This window comes from Bombina bombina, chromosome 10 (genome assembly GCF_027579735.1).
Source record: "Bombina bombina isolate aBomBom1 chromosome 10, aBomBom1.pri, whole genome shotgun sequence".
Classification (NCBI taxonomy): Eukaryota; Metazoa; Chordata; class Amphibia; order Anura; family Bombinatoridae; genus Bombina; species Bombina bombina.
This window is the reverse complement of record NC_069508.1, coordinates 219,780,889-219,805,549: the sequence shown is the minus strand read 5'-3', so window position 1 is coordinate 219,805,549 and position 24,661 is coordinate 219,780,889. Positions and strand designations below refer to the sequence as shown.

The 24,661-nt window shown below is 40.1% G+C and overlaps 1 protein-coding gene across 4 annotated transcripts in view; it reads right to left on the bottom strand.

Moving 5' to 3' along the window:
• The window catches only part of MIER1 (MIER1 transcriptional regulator), a 670,836-nt gene that overhangs the window by 138,798 nt on the left and 507,377 nt on the right, over positions 1–24,661 (bottom strand). For 3 of the 4 annotated variants that reach the window (XM_053693693.1, XM_053693691.1, XM_053693694.1), the window contains one exon: positions 4,570–4,664. In XM_053693693.1, the coding sequence (XP_053549668.1) occupies positions 4,570–4,664 (95 nt within the window). The remainder of the gene's footprint in view (positions 1–4,569; positions 4,665–24,661) is intronic. The other variant, XM_053693692.1, reaches the window with a different exon arrangement.

The window sequence follows — 24,661 nt, the reverse complement described above, 5'->3', positions numbered from 1 at the left end:
CCATGCACTGAGCAATGGAAGGCTGAGGAATAGATTGAAGTACTTGACAAGCGTTTAGAAGCTTTAATTTTCTGACCTCTGTCAGGAAAATCTTCATTTCTACAGAATCTATTATTGTTCCCAGAAAGGGAACCCTTGTGGATGGGGACAGGGAACTCTTTTCTACGTTCACCTTCCACCCGTGAGACCTGAGAAAGGCTAAAACAATGTCTGTATGAGCCCTTACTTTGGAAAGGGACGACGCTTGGATTAGAATGTCATCTAGGTAAGGTGCTACAGCAATGCCCCTCGGTCTTAGAACCGCTAGAAGGGACCCTAGCACCTTTGTGAAAATTCTGGGAGCAGTGGCTAAACCGAATGGAAGAGCCACGAACTGGTAATGTTTGTCCAGAAAGGCAAACCTCAGGAACTGATGATGATCTTTGTGGATAGGAATATGCAGATACACATTCTTTAAGTCCACGGTAGTCATATATTGACCCTCCTGGATTGTTGGTAAAATCGTCCGAATGGTTTCCATTTTGAATGATGGAACTCTGAGGAATTTGTTTAGAATTTTTAGATCCAGAATTGGCCTGAAAGTTCCCTCTTTTTTGGGAACTACAAACAGGTTTGAGTAAAACCCCAGACCTTGTTCCGCTGTTGGAACTGGGTGTATCACTCCCATCTTTAATAGGTCTCCTACGCAATGTAAGCATGCCTGTCTCTTTATCTGGTCTGAAGATAAGCGAGACATGTGGAACCTTCCCCTTGGAGGAAGTTCCTTGAACTCTAGAAGATACCCCTGAGAGACTATTTCTAGTGCCCAGGGATCCGGAACATCTCTTGCCCAAGCCTGAGCAAAGAGAGAAAGTCTGCCCCCTACTAGATCCGGTCCCGGATCGGGGGCAACCCCTTCATGCTGTCTTGGTAGCAGCAGCAGGCTTCTTGGCCTGCTTACCCTTGTTCCAGCCTTGCAATGGTTTCCATGCTGGTTTAGGCTGGGAAGTGTTGCCTTCTTGTCTAGAGGCTGCAGAGTTGGGAGTCGGTCCGTTCCTGAAATTGCGAAAGGAACGAAAATTAGATTTGTTCTTAGCCTTGAAAGGCCTATCCTGTGGGAGGGCATGGCCCTTTCCACCAGTGATGTCTGAAATAATCTCTTTCAATTCCGGCCCGAAAAGGGTCTTACCCTTGAAAGGAATATTAAGCAATTTAGTTTTGGACGACACATCCACCGACCAAGATTTTAGCCAAAGCGCTCTGCACGCCACTATTGCAAAACCTGAATTTTTCGCCGCTAACAGCCAATTGAAAAGCGGCATCCAAAATAAAGGAATTAGCCAACTTTAGTGCGTGAATTCTGTCCATGACTTCATCATATGGAGTCTCCTTTTGGAGCGAATTTTCTAGTTCCTCGAACCAAAAAGACGCTGCCGTGGTGACAGGAATAATGCACGAAATTGGTTGAAGAAGGAAACCTTGCTGAACAAATATCTTTTTAAGCAATCCTTCCAATTTTTTATCCATAGGATCTTTGAAAGCGCAACTGTCCTCAATAGGAATAGTTGTGCGCTTGGCTAACGTTGAAACAGCCCCCTCAACCTTAGGGACCGTTTTCCATGCGTCCCTTCTGGGTCGACAATGGGGAACATTTTCTTGAATATAGGAGGTGGAACAAAAGGTATACCTGGCTTCTCCCACTCCTTAGTCACTATGTCCGCCACCCTCTTGGGTATCGGAAAGGCATCAGCGTGCACTGGGACCTCTAAGAATTTGTCCATTTTGCACAACTTCTCTGGAATCACCAAAGAGTCACAATCATCGAGAGTAGTTAGCACCTCCTTAAGCAGGGCGCGGAGATGTTCTAACAAATTTAAATGCCATGATATCAGGTTCTGCCTGCTGAGAAACTTTTCCTGAATCAGAAATTTCTCCCTCAGACAGACCCTCCCTCACTGCCAATTGATGTGAGGGTATAACAGATAAATTATCGTCAGCGCCAACTTGCTCATCCTCTGTATTTAAAACTGAGCAATCTGGGAAATGCTGGCAGTTTGGATAAAAGATTTGCTATAGAATTATCCATTACTGGAGTTAATTGCTGCATAGTAACAAGCATTGGCGCGCTAGATGTACTAGATATCGCCAGCGCAGGCAAAACTGGTGTTGACACAGAAGGAGAGGATGATGAGCTATCCCCACTACCTTCATTAGAAGAATCATCTTGGGCAACCTTATTAAATGTGACAGTACTGTCCTTACTTTGTTTGGACGCCATGGCACAATTTGCACATACATTTAAAGGGGGAACCACCTTGGCCTCCATACACACAGAACATATGCTATCTGAAGGTACAGACATGTTAGACAGAATTTTAATGGCTATTAATGCAATAAAAACGTTTTTAAACAAAACCGTTACTGTCTCTTTAAATAATAAAAAGAGCACACTTTATTTCTGAATGTTTGAAAAACTATGAAGGAAATATCCGCTCTTTACAAAATTTACACCCCAGTGTCTTAATGCTTTGAAAGTATTGCACACCAAATTTCAAGTCTCTAAACCCTTAAATGAGCAAACCGGAGCTATTTGTTCAATTTACCAGTATAAACACACTACAGTCCCTGCCACAGACTTTGCTGCGGCTTTTACCTTCCTTAGAGGTTATTCACCACAGAAATAAGCCTTCCTGAGTCCGTTCTTTAGCCACAGGACCCTCTCACATGAAGCTGCATGCACTGCCTCTAGAAGTAACTGCGCAACTGAGGCGCGAAAATGAGGCCTCCTCCCTCTGCATACCAGAGTGAAGGGGCCTTCCTGACTAGATTAGGCGTCTAAACAACTGCCAGGCGAAATAAAAACGTTCCCAAAAGTGTTTCCAAATACACAAAAACACTCCAAATGTCATATAAATATGATATAAACCAATCGATTTAGCCCACAATAGTGTCAACCAGCATAGAGCCCATTTTATAAGCCTTAATCTGTTATGAGTCTAAGAAAATGGCTTACCGATCCCATAAGGGAAAACTGACAGTCTTCTAGCATTACTATGTCTTGTTAGAAAAGAGACTGGTCATACCTGAAGCAGAAAAGTCTGAAAACTGTTCCCCCCAACTGAAGTTCTCTGGTTTCAACAGTCCTGCGTGGGAACAGCAATGGATTTTAGTTACTGGTGCTAAAATCATACTCCTCTTTTAACAGAACTCTTCATCACTTTCTGTTGTAGAGTAAATAGTACAAACCGGCACTATTTTAAAATAAACTCTTGATAGAAGAAATAAAACTACAACTAACACCACATACTCTTTACCATCCCCGTGGAGATGCTACTTGTTCAGGAGCGGCAAAGAGAATGACTGGGGGGCGGAGCCAGAGGGGGGGCTATATGGACAGCTCTTGCTGTGTGCTCTCGTTGCCATTTCCTGTAGGGGAAGAGAATATCCCACAAGTAAGGATGAAGCCGTGGACCGGACACACCAATGTAGGAGAAAAGACACTAAACCCCAGGTAAGAAATACATTTTCCTAAAAAATGCATTTCCCAGATATGAAACTGACAGTCTGCAAAAGGAAATATACTGAAAACCTGAATCATGGCAAATATAAGTACCATACATATATTTAGAACTTTATATAAATACATAACATGCCAAATCATAGCTGAGTGTGTCTTAAGAAATGAAAACATACTTACCAAAAGACACCCATCCACATATAGCAGATAGCCAAACCAGTACTGAAACGGTTATCAGTAGAGGTAATGGAATATGAGAGTATATCGTCTATCTGAAAAGGGAGGTAGGAGATGAATCTCTATGAACGATAACAGAGAACCTATTAAATAGATCCCCGTGAGGAAAACCATTGCATTCAATAGGTGATACTCCCTTCACATCCCTCTGACATTCACTGTACTCTGAGAGGAAATCGGGCTTCAAAATGCTGAGAAGCGCATATCAACGTAGAAATCTTAGCACAAACTTACTCCACCACCTCCATAGGAGGCAAAGTCTGTAAAACTGAATTGTGGGTGTGGTGAGGGGTGTATTTATAGGCATTTTGAGGTTTGGGAAACTTTGCCCCTCCTGGTAGGATTGTATATCCCATACGTCACTAGCTCATGGTCTCTTGCTAATTACATGAAAGAAATATCTGTGCCTTTTGTCTTAAACAGATATTAATTGAAGTCAATCAACTTAAACACCTTAAGGTTTTCTGAATTTATTTCTATTATCAATTTTGCTTCATTCTCTTGGTTTCCTGTATTGAAGGAGCAGTAATGCACTACTGGGAGCTAGCGGAACACTTCAGTAAGCCAATAACAGGTATTTATGCACAGCCACCAATCAGCAGCTAGCTCCCTGTTCCTGAGCCTACCCAGGCATGCTTTTCAACAACAGAAACTAAGAGAACCAAGCAAATTAGACAATTTTTGGGTTTCATGTCCCTTTAATAATTTGGTTTCACATCATGTATTGTTCTATACCTATATTGTATACCCTATACATCATGTATTGTTCTATACCTATTCTTTTATATATACATATATATAACAAATCACATGACATTAAAGGCATCAATCTTTACCTTGTTAGCCTGAATTAAATGAAAATCCTTTCCGTATGCTTTAAGACCTTGTTCAAAATTCCGACATTCTTCTTCGGTCCAAATAGAAAGTTCTTCTGAGTGGGAAAGAAATTATATATATATATATATATATATATATATATATAAATATATATATATATATATAATATAAATACATATAAGTAACATAACAATAAAATAATATATTTGGAAAACTGACAATAATTTCGCTTTGTGTAGTTCAAGAATAAAAGGAAAAAATCTGACATTTTTATACAATGTAGTAATCATATTTCTTTCAAATTATTTGTATTAAACTCTGTTATTAACATACGTTTATTGCCCCTTAAGTTCCCAAACATACATTAAAATCCATAGAAATGTCAAACAAACTGCGTCCTGCTATTCAGAACTGTATATAGTTTACATATATCGTTATGACTATGATAATGTCATGAGTGATGCTATAAATAATGTCATGCACCAGCATTCTCAAGCAATGCTCCATTTCTCAGTGCGGAGGAATGAGCCAGTCGTTCGACTGCCCTGCTTATTGGTCTTTGCACCGGAAAGCTTAAACATTTAAAAGGTAAATACGTTAAAAATGCAAAAAAAATAATAATGGATGCAAATTATAAAAATGTAAAATGTTAGGTTCATTTTTTAAAATGTTTTTTTTTCTTCCCAAAATGACTATTGTGTCCCTTTAATGCTGGATATTATGCTATTTCATATTAGTATAGAATTTAAATGGATAAAGAGGGAGAAGAAAATCTTAACATACTTGCTCAGAAATGGGTGCAGGATGTCGAGATAGCAATACCTTTATTAAAAAAGTATTAACAGAGTGTGGAAGGCAACTTTATCTACTGTCTGGCGGGAATCTCATATTTAAATGATTAACAGGTCTTATATAACCCCTCATAATTTAACTAAATGGAATAAAAGTCAAGTTGCTGTTTGAAATAAGTTGGATTTGCAAAAATGTATTGCTGTAGGTTTACGGGTCTGCGTACATACGGATATGATATATTTTAATTTTGCAAAATGTGTTTTTTCTTTTATTGTTTATTGCTAAGAACGGTGCCAAACTTTATTGTTTTGAAGGTTGATGTATTGAATATTGCCGGCCAATTTTTGGTAAACAACCTGGGTTGTCCTTGCTGATTAGTGGATAAATTCATCCACCAATAAAAAAGAGCTGTCCAGAGTTCTGAACCAAAAAAAGCTTAGATGCCTTCTTTTTCAAATAAAGATAGCAAAAGAACGTAGAAAATTTGATAATAGGAGTAAAATTGCTGATCTATCTGAATCACGAAAGAAAAAAATTGGGTTCAGTGTCCCTTTAAGAGAGAGTAAAAAGTGCAAGAATTTCAACACTTAAAGGGACAGTGTACAGTAAAATTAGTTTCCCCTCAAAGTGTTCCCAATGACTGGTTATAGTAGCTACAGAGTATAAAACGTATGGGGAATTGCTTCTTTAGGTTTACTTTTGTATATAAAAACATAAATTATGCTTATCTGATAATTTGATTTCCATCTGTATGAGGAGAGTCCACGGCTTCATTCACTACTTGTGGGAAATACAGAACCTGGCCACCAGGAGGAGGCAAAGACACCCCAGCCAAAGGCTTAAATATCCCTCCCACTTCCCTCATCCCCCAGTCATTGTGCCGAGGGAACAAGGAACAGTAGGAGAAATATCAGGGTATAAATGGTTACAAATATAGTCTATACCCAAAGAAGATAGAGACTAAAAGAATGCACTTAAGTAGCACTTCTGTTCCCAGAAGAAAGGTTAAGATTTGAATGAAAATGTCTTTAACTACCACTGTAAGCCAGAGGGTTGATGGAGAAATTAAAACATAACTTTTATTAACACTACACTAGATAAAAATATGATGTGTGAATGTGTGCACTTTAAAAACACATAACAACTCTACTAATAATGAGAGTGGCTCAAAATATCTGGTGGGTAAATTACGTCGGACCTGAAATATTGTTTAAGTATGCACGTATTAAGTATTATGAATCTATCAAGTAGATAGTATACTTGTATCAATCAATGTTGCACACCTCTGTAAAGTTCAAGATTCCCTTATGCAATTGTTAACATATGAAATTGAGCAACCGTATATAGAGTACGTATAATTAAATAGAGGGATTGTTTCTGTCCCTTGTTCTTATTCTCTTAATATTGAAACTATCCCACATTAGTTGGAAAATGAAGTTAAGGACTTGTATCTCTAAGAAATACTAGTAAATACTGTACTAAATTGTATTTATTATTGGCACTGTCAAGGTAAGTGAATCTCTCTATATATGAGCTATTCACTCCTTCAGTTGGAATGCTAAGTCCCAGATAGTTATAGGTTCACAATACGGATTGAACTCAATATTTATTTCTTATCACTCATGTTGCAGTAAATTATACTATTTGCATGTATATATAGTGACAGTATATATTCACTATTCCATTTTATTATTCAATGGAATATAGAGATGGCTGAAATTGCCTTGGTATATGTATTAATATATACTGTATAATTAAACTGTTATTGTAACATGGATTATAGATGGATTTAATTAATGTATGGCATGTGGAGGTGCTTGATGTACTTTAACACAACTTATCTTACAGATTAAGAGTTTGTGCTTTAATCAGTAGTGGTGTTGATATTTCACCGGTTTTGAACTCCAGTGAATTATAATCTGTGGCAAATGTCATCAGGCTTTCTCTATCAACTGTTATATCTAGTCGCCTTACACGCTGATTTAATAATATTGTTGCATTTGTGGTCGCCCACAGTTTGCAGATATTAATGGACTGCTTTAAGTTGCGGCTGTCATCTCTTATATTGTGATGTTAGAGATGTAGTAATTAAGATAGCCTGTATGAGGCAGGCTTACCGCTGTCAAGTGTGCTTTATCTCAATAACTGGCCTTTATAATATACGGCGTTCAATTTTAATATATAAGAAACACTGTTTTTAAGTATTTAGCCCAGTGATTTATTCAAGGTTGCGTATAGCAATATTTGTAGCTGCGGAATATAATTTATAAATATCTTTCCAGTACTATATTTTCAGACAACCCACATGACTGCATATCTGCAGCTAGTTAATGGTTAGATACACGTAATCATATTGCCAAAGCATAGGCTGAAACAGCCAGTGTAAGCGACTAGCTGCTATAACCTTATAATATCACCAAGTAATTCGTCTTTAATATATGCCAAAGCAGCCAATGTGAGCGACTAGCAGTTATAACTTTATAGCATTAACAAGTAACTTGCCCTTAACAGGTGCCACTAACAGTTAGAGATAATACTTAAGGTACTAGTATGGTCCTTAAAATTAACCAAGTTGCCACTATATCGGTGAATTAATTAGTTAGCTATGCCATTAAAAAAGAACTAAACAGGGTGTTAACAGATACCCATCCCTAACGCTATCGGCGAAACATGTTAGGGATGGGTATCTGTTAACACCCTGTTTAGTTCTTTTTTAATGGCATAGCTAACTCTAATTAATTCACCGATATAGTGGCAACTTGGTTAATTTTAAGGACCATACTAGTACCTTAAGTATTATCTCTAACTGTTAGTGGCACCTGTTAAGGGCAAGTTACTTGTTAATGCTATAAAGTTATAACTGCTAGTCGCTCACATTGGCTGCTTTGGCATATATTAAAGACGAATTACTTGGTGATATTATAAGGTTATAGCAGCTAGTCGCTTACACTGGCTGTTTCAGCCTTTGCTTTGGCAATATGATTATGTGTATCTTTAATGCTATAAAGTTATAACTGCTAGTCGCTCACATTGGCTGCTTTGACAAATATTAAAAAAGAATTACTTGGTGATATTATAAGGTTATAGCGGCAAGTCGCTCACACTGGCTGTTTCAGCCTTTGCTTTGGCAATATGATTATGTGTATCTTTAATGCTATAAAGTTATAACTGCTAGTCGCTCACATTGGCTGCTTTGACAGATATTAAAGACGAATCACTTGTTGACATTATAAAGTTATAGCGGCTAGTCGCTTACACTGGCTGTTTCAGCCTATGCTTTGGCAATATGATTACGTGTATCTAACCATTAACTAGCTGCAGATATGCAGTCATGTGGGTTGTCTGAAAATATAGTACTGGAAAGATATTTATAAATTATATTCCGCAGCTACAAATATTGCTATACGCAACCTTGAATAAATCACTGGGCTAAATACTTAAAAACAGTGTTTCTTATATATTAAAATTGAACGCCGTATATTATAAAGGCCAGTTATTGAGATAAAGCACACTTGACAGCGGTAAGCCTGCCTCATACAGGCTATCTTAATTACTACATCTCTAACATCACAATATAAGAGATGACAGCCGCAACTTAAAGCAGTCCATTAATATCTGCAAACTGTGGGCGACCACAAATGCAACAATATTATTAAATCAGCGTGTAAGGCGACTAGATATAACAGTTGATAGAGAAAGCCTGATAACATTTGCCACAGATTATAATTCACTGGAGTTCAAAACCGGTGAAATATCAACACCACTACTGATTAAAGCACAAACTCTTAATCTGTAAGATAAGTTGTGTTAAAGTACATCAAGCACCTCCACATGCCATACATTAATTAAATCCATCTATAATCCATGTTACAATAACAGTTTAATTATACAGTATATATTAATACATATACCAAGGCAATTTCAGCCATCTCTATATTCCATTGAATAATAAAATGGAATAGTGAATATATACTGTCACTATATATACATGCAAATAGTATAATTTACTGCAACATGAGTGATAAGAAATAAATATTGAGTTCAATCCGTATTGTGAACCTATAACTATCTGGGACTTAGCATTCCAACTGAAGGAGTGAATAGCTCATATATAGAGAGATTCACTTACCTTGACAGTGCCAATAATAAATACAATTTAGTACAGTATTTACTAGTATTTCTTAGAGATACAAGTCCTTAACTTCATTTTCCAACTAATGTGGGATAGTTTCAATATTAAGAGAATAAGAACAAGGGACAGAAACAATCCCTCTATTTAATTATACGTACTCTATATACGGTTGCTCAATTTCATATGTTAACAATTGCATAAGGGAATCTTGAACTTTACAGTGGTGTGCAACATTGATTGATACAAGTATACTATCTACTTGATAGATTCATAATACTTAATACGTGCATACTTAAACAATATTTCAGGTCCGACGTAATTTACCCACCAGATATTTTGAGCCACTCTCATTATTAGTAGAGTTGTTATGTGTTTTTAAAGTGCACACATTCACACATCATATTTTTATCTAGTGTAGTGTTAATAAAAGTTATGTTTTAATTTCTCCATCAACCCTCTGGCTTACAGTGGTAGTTAAAGACATTTTCATTCAAATCTTAACCTTTCTTCTGGGAACAGAAGTGCTACTTAAGTGCATTCTTTTAGTCTCTATCTTCTTTGGGTATAGACTATATTTGTAACTAGTGTAGTTTCATGCACAAGCACTCAAGCTCACAAGGTATATATTTATATACCTATCAAAAATACCTGACTGAATAGAAATGAAACAAATATATATTGGTATACAAATATATTTATATAGAATGATACATTGACTTCAAATAATTTGAACATTTCTTGTATATATTCAGACACCAAACTGAGCGTTCCTTTCCCACCAGTGTAGTGCTCTTGCTATTTTGTGCTAAACTAAGGGTATAAATGGTGCCAGAAGAAAAACAAAAGAAATTTAGGTCCGCTCAACGGAGAATCGGGCGGGGGCCGTGGACTCTCCTCATACAGATGGAAATGAAATGATCAAATAAGCATAATTTATGTTTTCCATCTTAATATGAGGAGAGTCCACGGCTTCATTCATTACTTGTGGGAAACAAATACCCAAGCTCTAGAGGACACTGAATGAAAAAAACGGGAGGGTAAAAAATGAGACGGGGACCCTATTCTGAGGGCACCACAGCCTGCAAAACCTTCCGCCAAAGCAAAAACATCAAATTTGTAAAACTTTGAAAAAGTATGTAAGGAGGACCAGGTAGCCGCCTTACAAATCTGCTCCATAGAGGCCTCATTCTTGAAGGCCCAAGAAGCCACAGCTCTAGTTGAGTGAGCCGTAATCCTCTGAGGAGGCTTATGTCCCGCTGTCTCATAAGTCAAGCAAATAATTATTTTTTTTAAAATATTTTATTAGATCATGTATAACATATAATACAAAACATAATAAAGCTATGTGCATGCACTTGTTATACCATACAAGCATTAATCTGAATGTAATAAGCATATAAACATAACAGTACAGTGTGTGCCAAAGCTTTGCAATATCATAAGAAAACTCATTCCTTCAAATCACCTCATACTAACAATTTCTCCTGCCTCCATTACTAAGTTGGCTTCCGCTAGTATACCTCCTTGAGTGATCTAGGGCTGTGGGATTTGAAATCTAGAAGTTCAAATACTCCTCCCAAGTAGTTATCAATTGATATATATCAAATGATGATGTTTCATATAAAAAAACATCTAGTTGTAGTATCTTTCCAATGCCTAGCAATTATGATCTTAAAGCTATTACTATAGCCACAAGTTTACTTTGTACATTAGGTATTCTTTCTGGTATTCTTTTAAATAACAAAAGCCAAGGATCTAATAACAGTGGTAACCCTATTAATTTAGAAGTTTCCAACGAAATTGTAGACCACATAAGACATCATTCTAGGGCATTGCTATCACATATGTGCCATATGAGCGACCAGACCTTTACACCTCCAGCATCTCACACATGAAGGCTTAATTTTATAGATTTTGCCACAACGGGCCGGAGTCATAGACCATCTGTGAAGAATCTTAAGATTTAATTCCAAATATTTACTGGAAACTGAATATTTCTTCATAGATTGGAAGATCTGTAACGCATCGGTATAAGAAATATCTGTGCCTAATTCCTCATTCCATCTGTCTATGTAGTATTGTACCTCCCCCTCTACATGTTTTTTTAATAATGAATAAATAAAAGATAGAAAATGTCTCAATGGTGTAGCTCTGTGGCACAGGGACTCATAGGGAGTCAGTGTCCGTAGCGTATTCCGTTTTTGCGAATGAGAGGACACGTATGTATTGCATTGATGATAGAAAAAAACATAATTTATGCTTACCTGATAAATTCCTTTCTTCTGTTGTGTGATCAGTCCACGGGTCATCATTACTTCTGGGATATAACTCCTCCCCAACAGGAAATGCAAGAGGATTCACCCAGCAGAGCTGCATATAGCTCCTCCCCTCTACGTCAGTCCCAGTCATTCGACCAAGAATCAACGAGAAAGGAGTAACCAAGGGTGAAGTGGTGACTGGAGTATAATTTAAAAGATATTTACCTGCCTTAAAACAGGGCGGGCCGTGGACTGATCACACAACAGAAGAAAGGAATTTATCAGGTAAGCATAAATTATGTTTTCTTCTGTTATGTGTGATCAGTCCACGGGTCATCATTACTTCTGGGATACCAATACCAAAGCAAAAGTACACGGATGACGGGAGGGATAGGCAGGCTCATTATACAGAAGGAACCACTGCCTGAAGAACCTTCTCCCAAAAATAGCCTCCGAAGAAGCAAAAGTGTCAAATTTGTAAAATTTGGAAAAAGTATGAAGCGAAGACCAAGTTGCAGCCTTGCAAATCTGTTCAACAGAGGCCTCATTCTTAAAGGCCCAAGTGGAAGCCACAGCTCTAGTGGAGTGAGCTGTAATTCTTTCAGGAGGCTGCTGTCCAGCAGTCTCATAGGCTAAACGTATTATGCTACGAAGCCAAAAAGAGAGAGAGGTAGCAGAAGCTTTTTGACCTCTCCTCTGTCCAGAATAAACGACAAACAGGGAAGAAGTTTGGCGAAAATCTTTAGTTGCCTGCAAGTAGAACTTGAGGGCACGAACTACATCCAGATTGTGTAGAAGACGTTCCTTCTTTGAAGAAGGATTTGGACACAAGGATGGAACAACAATCTCTTGATTGATATTCCTGTTAGTGACTACCTTAGGTAAGAACCCAGGTTTAGTACGCAGAACTACCTTGTCTGAGTGAAAAATCAGATAAGGAGAATCACAATGTAAGGCTGATAACTCAGAGACTCTTCGAGCCGAGGAAATAGCCATTAAAAACAGAACTTTCCAAGATAACAATTTTATATCAATGGAATGAAGGGGTTCAAACGGAACACCCTGTAAAACGTTAAGAACTAAGTTTAAACTCCATGGCGGAGCAACAGCTTTAAACACAGGCTTGATCCTAGCTAAAGCCTGACAAAAGGCCTGGACGTCTGGATTTTCTGACAGACGCCTGTGTAACAAGATGGACAGAGCTGAAATCTGTCCCTTTAATGAACTAGCTGATAAACCCTTTTCTAAACCTTCTTGTAGAAAGGACAATATCCTAGCGATCCTAACCTTACTCCAGGAGTAACCTTTGGATTCGCACCAGTATAGGTATTTACGCCATATTTTATGGTAAATCCTTCTGGTAACAGGCTTCCTAGCCTGTATCAGGGTATCAATAACCGACTCAGAAAAACCACGTTTTGATAAAATCAAGCGTTCAATTTCCAAGCAGTCAGCTTCAGAGAAGTTAGATTTTGATGTTTGAATGGACCCTGTATCAGAAGGTCCTGTCTTAGAGGTAGAGACCAAGGCGGACAGGATGACATGTCCACTAGATCTGCATACCAAGTCCTGCGTGGCCATGCAGGCGCTATTAGAATCACTGATGCTCTCTCCTGTTTGATTTTGGCAATCAATCGAGGAAGCAGCGGGAAGGGTGGAAACACATAAGCCATCCCGAAGTTCCAAGGTGCTGTCAAAGCATCTATCAGAACCGCTCCCGGATCCCTGGATCTGGACCCGTAGAGAGGAAGTTTGGCGTTCTGGCGAGACGCCATGAGATCTATCTCTGGTTTGCCCCAACGTCGAAGTATTTGGGCAAAGACCTCCGGATGAAGTTCCCACTCCCCCGGATGAAAAGTCTGGCGACTCAAGAAATCCGCCTCCCAGTTCTCCACTCCCGGGATGTGGATTGCTGACAGGTGGCAAGAGTGAGACTCTGCCCAGCGAATTATCTTTGATACTTCCATCATTGCTAGGGAGCTTCTTGTCCCTCCCTGATGGTTGATGTAAGCTACAGTCGTGATGTTGTCCGACTGAAACCTGATGAACCCCCGAGTTGTTAATTGGGGCCAAGCCAGAAGGGCATTGAGAACTGCTCTCAATTCCAGGATGTTTATTGGAAGGAGACTCTCCTCCTGATTCCATAGTCCCTGAGCCTTCAGAGAATTCCAGACAGCGCCCCAACCTAGTAGGCTGGCGTCTGTTGTTACAATTGTCCAGTCTGGCCTGCTGAATGGCATCCCCCTGGACAGGTGTGGCCGATAAAGCCACCATAGAAGAGAATTTCTGGTCTCTTGATTCAGATTCAGAGTAGGGGACAAATCTGAGTAATCCCCATTCCACTGACTTAGCATGCACAATTGCAGCGGTCTGAGGTGTAGGCGTGCAAAAGGTACTATGTCCATTGCCGCTACCATTAAGCCGATCACCTCCATGCATTGAGCTACTGACGGGTGTTGAATGGAATGAAGGACACGGCATGCATTTTGAAGCTTTGTTAACCTGTCTTCTGTCAGGTAAATCTTCATTTCTACAGAATCTATAAGAGTCCCCAAGAATGGAACTCTTGTGAGAGGAAAAAGAGAACTCTTCTTTTCGTTCACTTTCCATCCATGCGACCTTAGAAATGCCAGAACTAACTCTGTATGAGACTTGGCAGTTTGAAAGCTTGAAGCTTGTATTAGAATGTCGTCTAGGTACGGAGCTACCGAAATCCCTCGCGGTCTTAGTACCGCCAGAAGGGCACCCAGAACCTTTGTGAAGATTCTTGGAGCCGTAGCCAATCCGAATGGAAGAGCTACAAACTGGTAGTGCCTGTCTAAGAAGGCAAACCTTAGATACCGGTGATGATCTTTGTGAATCGGTATGTGAAGGTAAGCATCTTTTAAATCCACTGTGGTCATGTACTGACCCTTTTGGATCATGGGTAAGATTGTCCGAATAGTTTCCATTTTGAACGATGGAACTCTTAGGAATTTGTTTAGAATCTTTAAATCTAAGATTGGCCTGAAAGTTCCCTCTTTTTTGGGAACCACAAACAGGTTTGAGTAGAACCCTTGTCCTTGTTCCGACCGCGGAACCGGATGGATCACTCCCATTAATAACAGATCTTGTACACAGCGTAGAAACGCTTCTTTCTTTATCTGGTTTGTTGACAACCTTGACAGATGAAATCTCCCTCTTGGGGGAGATAATTTGAAGTCTAGAAGGTATCCCTGAGATATGATCTCTAGCGCCCAGGGATCCTGAACATCTCTTGCCCAGGCCTGGGCGAAGAGAGAAAGTCTGCCCCCCACTAGATCCGGTCCCGGATCGGGGGCTCTCGGTTCATGCTGTCTTTGGGGCAGCAGCAGGTTTCCTGGCCTGCTTGCTCTTGTTCCAGGACTGGTTAGGCTTCCAGCCTTGCCTGTAACGAGCAACAGCTCCCTCCTGTTTTGGTGCAGTGGAGGTTGATGCTGCTCCTGTTTTGAAATTCCGAAAGGGACGAAAATTAGACTGTCTAGCCTTAGCTTTGGCTTTGTCTTGAGGTAGGGCGTGGCCCTTACCTCCTGTAATGTCAGCGATAATTTCTTTCAAACCGGGCCCAAATAAAGACTGCCCCTTGAAAGGTATATTAAGTAATTTGGACTTAGAAGTAACATCAGCTGACCAGGATTTTAGCCACAGCGACCTACGTGCCTGTATGGCGAATCCTGAGTTCTTAGCCGTAAGTTTGGTTAAATGTACTACGGCCTCCGAAATGAATGAATTAGCTAGTTTAAGGACTCTAAGCCTGTCCGTAATGTCGTCTAGCGTAGATGAACTAAGGTTCTCTTCCAGAGACTCAATCCAAAATGCTGCCGCAGCCGTAATCGGCGCGATACATGCAAGGGGTTGCAATATAAAACCTTGTTGAACAAACATTTTCTTAAGGTAACCCTCTAATTTTTTATCCATTGGATCTGAAAAAGCACAGCTATCCTCCACCGGGATAGTGGTACGCTTAGCTAAAGTAGAAACTGCTCCCTCCACCTTAGGGACCGTTTGCCATAAGTCCCGAGTGGTGGTGTCTATTGGAAACATCTTTCTAAATATTGGAGGGGGTGAGAACGGCACACCGGGTCTATCCCACTCCTTAGTAACAATTTCAGTTAGTCTCTTAGGTATAGGAAAAACGTCAGTACTCGCCGGTACCGCAAAGTATTTATCCAACCTACACAGTTTCTCTGGTATTGCAACGGTGTTACAATCATTGAGAGCTGCTAAGACCTCCCCTAGTAATACACGGAGGTTCTCCAATTTAAATTTAAAATTTGAAATATCTGAATCCAATCTGTTTGGATCAGAACCGTCACCTACAGAATGAAGCTCTCCGTCCTCATGCTCTGCAAGCTGTGACGCAGTATCAGACATGGCCCTAGTATTGTCAGCGCACTCTGTTCTCACCCCAGAGTGATCACGCTTGCCTCTTAGTTCTGGTAATTTAGACAAAACTTCAGTCATAACAGTAGCCATATCTTGTAATGTTATCTGTAATGGCCGCCCAGATGTACTAGGCGCCATAATATCACGCACCTCCCGGGCGGGAGATGCAGGTACTGCCGCGTGAGGCGAGTTAGTCGGCATAACTCTCCCCTCGCTGTTTGGTGAAATTTGTTCAAATTGTACAGATTGACTTTTATTTAAAGTAGCATCAATACAGTTAGTACATAAATTTCTATTGGGCTCCACCTTGGCATTGGAACAAATGACACAGATATCTTCCTCTGAGTCAGACATGTTTAACACACTAGCAATAAACTTGCAACTTGGTTATAATCTTTTTTAGCAAAAAACGTACTGTGCCTCAAAGAGGTACTAAACGATTAAATGACAGTTGAAATAATGAACTGAAAAACAGTTATAGCATCAAACTTTAAAACAACACAACTTTTAGCAAAGGTTTGTTCCCATTAGAAAAATAACAATAATTAAATTTGACATAAAAATTACAGAGCAACGTTTTTATTCACAGTCAATATAAAATTCTCACAGCTCTGCTGAGAGAATCTACCTCCCTCCAAAGAAGTTTGAAGACCCCTGAGATCTGTCAGAGATGAACCGGATCATGCAGGAAATATAAGAGTAACTGACTGGAATTTTTTGATGCGTAGCAAAGAGCGCCAAAAACGGCCCCTCCCCCTCACACACAGCAGTGAAGAGAAACGAAACTGTCACAATTAAAACCAAACAACTGCCAAGTGGAAAATAATGCCCAAATATTTATTCACTCAGTACCTCAGAAATGTAAACGATTCTACATTCCAGCAAAAACGTTTAACATGATAAATACTTATTAAAAGGATTAGTGACTTTTAACAGAGTAGTTCCGGTGAAATACCATCCCCAGAATACTGAAGTGTATACATACATGTCATTATAACGGTATGGCAGGATTTTCTCATCAATTCCATTCAGAAAATAAAAACTGCTACATACCTCAATGCAGATTCATCTGCCCGCTGTCCCCTGATCTGAAGCTTTTACCTCCCTCAGATGGCCGAGAACAGCAATATGATCTTAACTACTCCGGTTAAAATCATAGTAAAAAACTCTGGTAGATTCTTCCTCAAACTCTGCCAGAGAAGTAATAACACGCTCCGGTGCTATTGTAAAATAACAAACTTTTGATTGAAGTCATAAAAACTAAGTATAATCACCATAGTCCTCTCACACATCCTATCTAGTCGTTGGGTGCAAGAGAATGACTGGGACTGACGTAGAGGGGAGGAGCTATATGCAGCTCTGCTGGGTGAATCCTCTTGCATTTCCTGTTGGGGAGGAGTTATATCCCAGAAGTAATGATGACCCGTGGACTGATCACACATAACAGAAGAAACAATTATTAAACATAAAGCCCTCGGCAACCAATTTGGATTTTGTCCGTATAGCTAATTCAGTGCCCAAGTGACACACCAAGAGCGTTCTATTTGTTAACTCTTTCATTCTTCCTAAAATACCAATACCTGGAGGAAAATCTTTGTTGTTTAGTAAAGATGTCAGTGGGGAATATTTAGATGAGATATTAGGATAATTCTACCAGACTGAAAAGGTTTCTTGTGTTATATGTGTAAAGGGTAGCATATCCAGAGCCCCTGGTGTCCAACATGCAACTCCTAGATGAGGAGCATGCATTATGTTCTAATTTCACCAATATTTTAGTATCATAATTTATTAATCAGTCTACTATTCTTTGTAGGTGTATAGCCTTTCTTTATACATCTAGGTCAGGGATACCAAGGCCCCCGTTATTCAAAGTCTAACACATGATCTTTCTATTGATTCGAACATGACGTTTATCCCAAAGGAACTCAAATAATTTATTTTGCAGGGACGATAGATAAGAGGGAGGTAATGGGATTGGAAGTGTCTGGAATAAATGCAAAATTTTAAGAAGAATGATCATTTCAACTGCATTTATTCTTCCCAACCATGTCATATGCTTGCTCTTCCAAGAACATAAGATATCAAGAACGGAAGACTGTAAAGCATTATAATTGGCAGAGAACATATCATCTATTGTAGGCGCTAAGTAAACCCCCAAATATTTTAATAATCTTGTTTGCCATCTAAATGGACAAAGGTTTTGAACTAATTTCATTTCAGTATCTGATAAGGTAATATTTAAAATTTCTGATTTATGTTTATTTATAAGAAAATTTGAAACTTTCCCAAATTCTTCTAGTTGTTGTAACAGTATAGGTATAGATTATTTTGGGTTAGTTAAGTAGAATAGTACATCCTCCGCATAGAGGGAGATTTTATGATTTAAATTATTAATTTGAAGACCCATCACGCTTTCAAGAGAACACATTTTTAATGCCAATGTCTCTATTGTGCAGACAAACAAAATTAGGGACAGGGGGCATCCCTGCCTGGTTCCATTAGAGATAATAAATGGAGTGGAAAGACAGCCATTTATCTTAATATATGCAATAAGAGAGGAGTACATAGCAAACACCCTGGCTACAAACACGGGTCCCAGACCCATCTTAAGTAATACCGTTCTTAAGAATTGCCAACAGACACTGTTGAAGGCCTTTTCCGCGTCTGTTGACAGAATTACCAATGGTATATGGTGAGTAGAAGCATAGTCTATCAAGTTGACAACAGGACAGTATTATCCCTTGCTTCTCTTGACAGCACAAAGCCGACTTGATCTGCTTGGATTAAACTTGGCAGCAGGACATTTAACCTATTCGCCAGTAATTTAGCATACATTTCATATCCGTGTTTAACAAGGAAATTAGTCTGTAATTTTCTACTCTGGATGTATCTTTACCTTTCTTAGGAATAAGATTGATATGTGCTGCTAATGATACGCTCAAGAAAGGATTATAGTCAGTAATTGCGTTAAAAAGAGTTAATAAATGTGGGGATAGGATATTAGCATATTTATTGTAGTAATAGTTAGAAAACCATCCGGGCCCAGGGCCTTACTCGAGTGTAAATTCTTTATTACAGTCTATCTCTTCCCTTGTGAAAGGGCTATTGAGTGTTGCTCTTTGTTCTGAAGAAATCTTTGGAATTTCAATGTTATGTAGAAAGGACTCAAATTACTTTTGATAACATCTTTTGCGGATTCTTGTTTGCATGAATATTTCTGCAAGTTATATAGAGATTCATAGTAAACACGGAATGGTTCAGTTATATTTTTTGAGGAGTAAGCTATAGAATTATCTTGTTTTCTGATAGACATAATATATGATCGACTAATCTCTCGCTTAAGTTTACGTGCAAAAATTCTACTACATTTATTGTCTCCTTCATAGTATTTCTGACGTAGTCTTAATGCCAAGTGTTTGCAATCTTTATCCAAGAGACTGTTCCAAGTATCTCTCTGATCCTTCAGCTTTGTTTTAAGTAGCTCATCTGTAGGATGTTTGATAAGTCGGTTTTCTATGTCAACAAGAGAGTCAAGGGCTAATTGGAGAGCCATCCGCTTCTGTTTTAAATTATGTGCCTTAATACTAATAATTTCTCCCCTTTGTGTGCCTCCCAGATTAATCTAAAATCTGAAACTGTGCCCACGTTAATTGAAAAATATTCCTGCAATACCTGCCCAATTTTTTCTGCATATAAAGGGTGATCTAAAAGATCATTATCTAACTTCCAAGAGTAGGTAGTAATTGGGGCTGAGGGCCACTCAATAAGACAGTGAACTATAGAATGGTCTGCCCAACTCACTGGTGATATCTCCGATTGAAAAGCCAATGGGAGACAGGTGACGTCTAAAAAAATATATTCAATTCGGGAGAATCGTAAGTGAGGAAATGAAAAAAAAAAACAATTTATGCTTACCTGATAAATATATTTCTCTTGTAGTGTATTCAGTCCACGGGTCATCCATTACTTATGGGATATATTCCCTTCCCAACAGGAAGTTGCAAGAGGATCACCCAAGCAGAGCTGCTATATAGCTCCTCCCCTCACATGTCATATCCAGTCATTCGACTGAAACAAGACAAGAAAGGAGAAACCATAGGGTGCAGTGGTGACTGGAGTTTTAATTAAAATTTAGATCTGCCTTAAAAGACAGGGCGGGCCGTGGACTGACTACACTACAAGAGAAATAAATTTATCAGGTAAGCATATATTATGTTTTCTCTTGTTAAGTGTATTCAGTCCACGGGTCATCCATTACTTATGGGATACCAATACCAAAGCCAAAGTACACGGATGATGGGAGGGACAAGGCAGGAACTTAAACGTAAGGAACCACTGCCTGTAGAACCTTTCTCCCAAAAACAGCCTCCGAAGAAGCAAAAGTGTCAAATTTGTAAAATTTTGAAAAAGTGTGAAGCGAAGACCAAGTTGCAGCCTTGCAAATCTGTTCAACAGAGGCCTCATTCTTAAAGGCCCAGGTGGAAGCCACAGCTCTAGTGGAATGAGCTGTAATTCTTTCAGGGGGCTGCTGTCCAGCAGTCTCATAGGCTAAACGTATTATGCTACGAAGCCAAAAGGAGAGAGAGGTTGCCGAAGCTTTTTGACCTCTCCTCTGACCAGAGTACACGATAAACAGGGAAGAAGTTTGACGAAAATCTTTAGTTGCCTGTAAATAGAACTTCAGGGCACGGACTACGTCCAGATTATGCAAAAGTCGTTCCTTCTTTGAAGAAGGATTAGGACATAATGATGGAACAACAATCTCTTGATTGATATTCCTGTTAGAAACTACCTTAGGTAAAAACCCAGGTTTAGTACGCAGAACTACCTTGTCTGAATGGAAAATCAGATAAGGAGAATCACAATGTAAGGCAGATAACTCAGAGACTCTTCGAGCCAAGGAAATAGCCATCAAAAACAGAACTTTCCAAGATAAAAGCTTAATATCAATGGAATGAAGGGGTTCAAACGGAACCCCTTGAAAAACTTTAAGAACCAAGTTTAAGCTCCACGGAGGAGCAACAGTCTTAAACACAGGCTTAATCCTAGCCAAAGCCTGACAAAAAGCCTGGACGTCTGGAACTTCTGCCAGAAGTTTGTGTAAGAGAATAGACAGAGCAGAAATCTGTCCCTTTAACGAACTAGCAGATAAGCCCTTTTCTAAACCCTCTTGTAGAAAAGACAATATCCTAGGAATCCTAACCTTACTCCATGAGTAACTCTTGGAGTCGCACCAATATAAATATTTACGCCATATCTTATGGTAAATTTTTCTGGTAACAGGCTTCCGTGCCTGTATTAAGGTATCAATAACTGACTCCGAGAAGCCACGCTTTGATAGAATCAAGCGTTCAATCTCCATGCAGTCAGCCTCAGAGAAATTAGATTTGGATGTTTGAAAGGACCTTGTATTAGAAGGTCCTGCCTCAGAGGTAGAGACCATGGTGGACAGGACGATATGTCCACTAGGTCTGCATACCAGGTCCTGCGTGGCCACGCAGGCGCTATCAGAATCACAGATGCTCTCTCCTGTTTGATCTTGGCAATCAGTCGAGGTAGCATCGGAAATGGTGGAAACACATAAGCCATGTTGAAGACCCAAGGGGCTGTCAGAGCATCTATCAGCGCCGCTCCCGGGTCCCTGGACCTGGATCCGTAACAAGGAAGCTTGGCGTTCTGGCGAGACGCCATGAGATCCAGATCTGGTTTGCCCCAACGATGAATCAGTTGAGTGAAGACCTCCGGATGAAGTTCCCACTCCCCCGGATGAAAAGTCTGGCGACTTAGAAAATCCGCCTCCCAGTTCTCCACGCCTGGGATGTAGATCGCTGACAGGTGGCAAGAGTGAGACTCTGCCCAGCGAATTATCTTTGAGACTTCCAACATCGCTAGGGAACTCCTGGTTCCTCCTTGATGGTTGATGTAAGCCACAGTCGTGATGTTGTCCGACTGAAATCTGATGAACCTCAGTGTTGCTAACTGAGGCCAAGCTAGAAGAGCATTGAATATTGCTCTCAACTCCAGAATATTTATTGGGAGGAGTTTCTCCTCCTGAGTCCATAATCCCTGAGCCTTCAGGGAGTTCCAGACTGCGACCCAACCTAGAAGGCTGGCATCTGTTGTTACAATCGTCCAATCTGGCCTGCGAAAGGTCATACCCTTGGACAGATGGACCCGAGAAAGCCACCAGAGAAGAGAATCTCTGGTCTCTTGGTCCAGATTTAGCAGAGGGGACAAATCTGAGTAATCCCCATTCCACTGACTTAGCATGCATAATTGCAGCGGTCTGAGATGCAGGCGCGCAAATGGCACTATGTCCATTGCCGCTACCATTAAGCCGATTACTTCCATGCACTGAGCCACTGACGGGCGTGGAATGGAATGAAGGACACAGCAAGCATTTAGAAGTTTTGATAACCTGGACTCCGTCAGGTAAATTTTCATCTCTACAGAATCTATAAGAGTCCCTAGAAAGGAGACTCTTGTGAGTGGTGATAGAGAATTCTTTTCCTCGTTCACTTTCCACCCATGCAACCTCAGAAATGCCAGAACTATCTCTGTATGAGACTTGGCCATTTGAAAGCTTGACGCCTGTATCAGGATGTCGTCTAGATACGGAGCCACCGCTATGCCTCGCTGTCTTAGAACCGCCAGAAATGAGCCCAGAACCTTTGTAAAGATTCTCGGGGCCGTAGCCAACCCGAAGGGAAGAGCTACAAACTGGTAATGCCTGTCTAGAAAGGCAAATCTTAGGTACCGATAATGATCTTTGTGAATCGGTATATGAAGGTAGGCATCCTTTAAGTCTACTGTGGTCATGTATTGACCCTCTTGGATCATGGGTAGGATGGTTCGAATAGTTTCCATTTTGAATGATGGAACTCTTAGGAATTTGTTTAAGATTTTTAGGTCCAAGATTGGTCTGAAGGTTCCCTCTTTCTTGGGAACCACAAACAGATTTGAGTAAAACCCTTGCCCTTGTTCCGTCCGCGGAACTGTGTGGATCACCCCCATTACTAAGAGGTCTTGCACACAGCGTAGAAATGCCTATTTCTTTACTTGGTTTGCTGATAACCTTGAAAGATGAAATCTCCCTTGTGGAGGAGAAGCTTTGAAGTCCAGAAGATATCCCTGAGATATGATCTCCAACGCCCAGGGATCCTGGACATCTCTTGCCCAAGCCTGGGCGAAGAGAGATAGTCTGCCCCCCACTAGATCCGTTTCCGGATAGGAGGCCCTCTCTTCATGCTGTCTTAGGGGCAGAAGTAGGCTTTCTGGCCTGCTTGCCCTTGTTCCAGGGCTGGTTAGCTTTCCAGCCCTGTCTGTAACGAGCAACAGGTCCTTCCTGTTTTGGAGCGGAAGAAGTTGATGCTGCTCCTGCCTTGAAGTTACGAAAGGCACGAAAATTAGACTGTTTGGCCTTTGATTTGGCCCTGTCCTGAGGAAGAGTATGACCCTTACCTCCAGTAATGTCAGCAATAATTTCTTTCAAGCCGGGCCCGAATAAGGTCTGCCCTTTGAAAGGAATATTAAGCAATTTAGATTTGGAAGTTAAATGTACAACGGCATCAGAAACAAATGCATTAGCTAGCTTAAGTGCTTTAAGCTTGGCCATAATCTCATCCAATGGAGCTGTGCGAATGGCCTCTTCCAGAGACTCAAAACAGAATGCCGCAGCAGCAGTGACAGGTGCAATGCATGCAAGGGGCTGTAAGATAAAACCTTGTTGAACAAACATTTTCTTAAGGTAACCTTCTAATTTTTTATCCATTGGATCCGAAAAAGCACAACTATCCTCCACAATGATAGTGGTACGTTTAGCTAAAGTAGAAACTGCTCCCTCCACCTTAGGGACCGTCTGCCATAAGTCTCGTGTGGTGGCGTCTATTGGAAACATTTTTCTAAATATCGGAGGGGAAAAGGGCACACCGGGTCTATCCCACTCCTTGCTAATAATTTCTGTAAGCCTTTTAGGTATAGAAAAAATGTCAGTACACACCGGTACCGCAAAGTATCTATCCAACCTACATATTTTCTCTGGAATTGCAACCGTGTTACAATCATTCAGAGCCGCTAATACCTCCCCTAGCAATACACGGAGGTTCTCAAGCTTAAATTTAAAATTAGAAATCTCTGAATCCGGCCTGGATCAGATCCGTCACCCACAGAATGAAGCTCTCCGTCCTCATGTTCTGCAAATTGTGACGCAGTATCAGACATGGCTCTCACATCAGCAGCGCGCTCTGTCCTTAACCCAGAGCTATCGCGCTTGCCTCTTAATTCAGGCAATTTAGATAATACCTCTGTCATAACAGCAGCCATGTCTTGCAAAGTGATTTGTATGGGCCTCTCTGATGTACTTGGCGACACAATATCACGCGCCTCCTGAGCGGGAGGCGAAGGTACTGACACGTGAGGAGAGTTAGTCGGCATAACTTCCCCCTCGTTGTCTGGTGATAATTTCTTTACAGATATAAATTGACTTTTATTCAAAGTGACATCAAT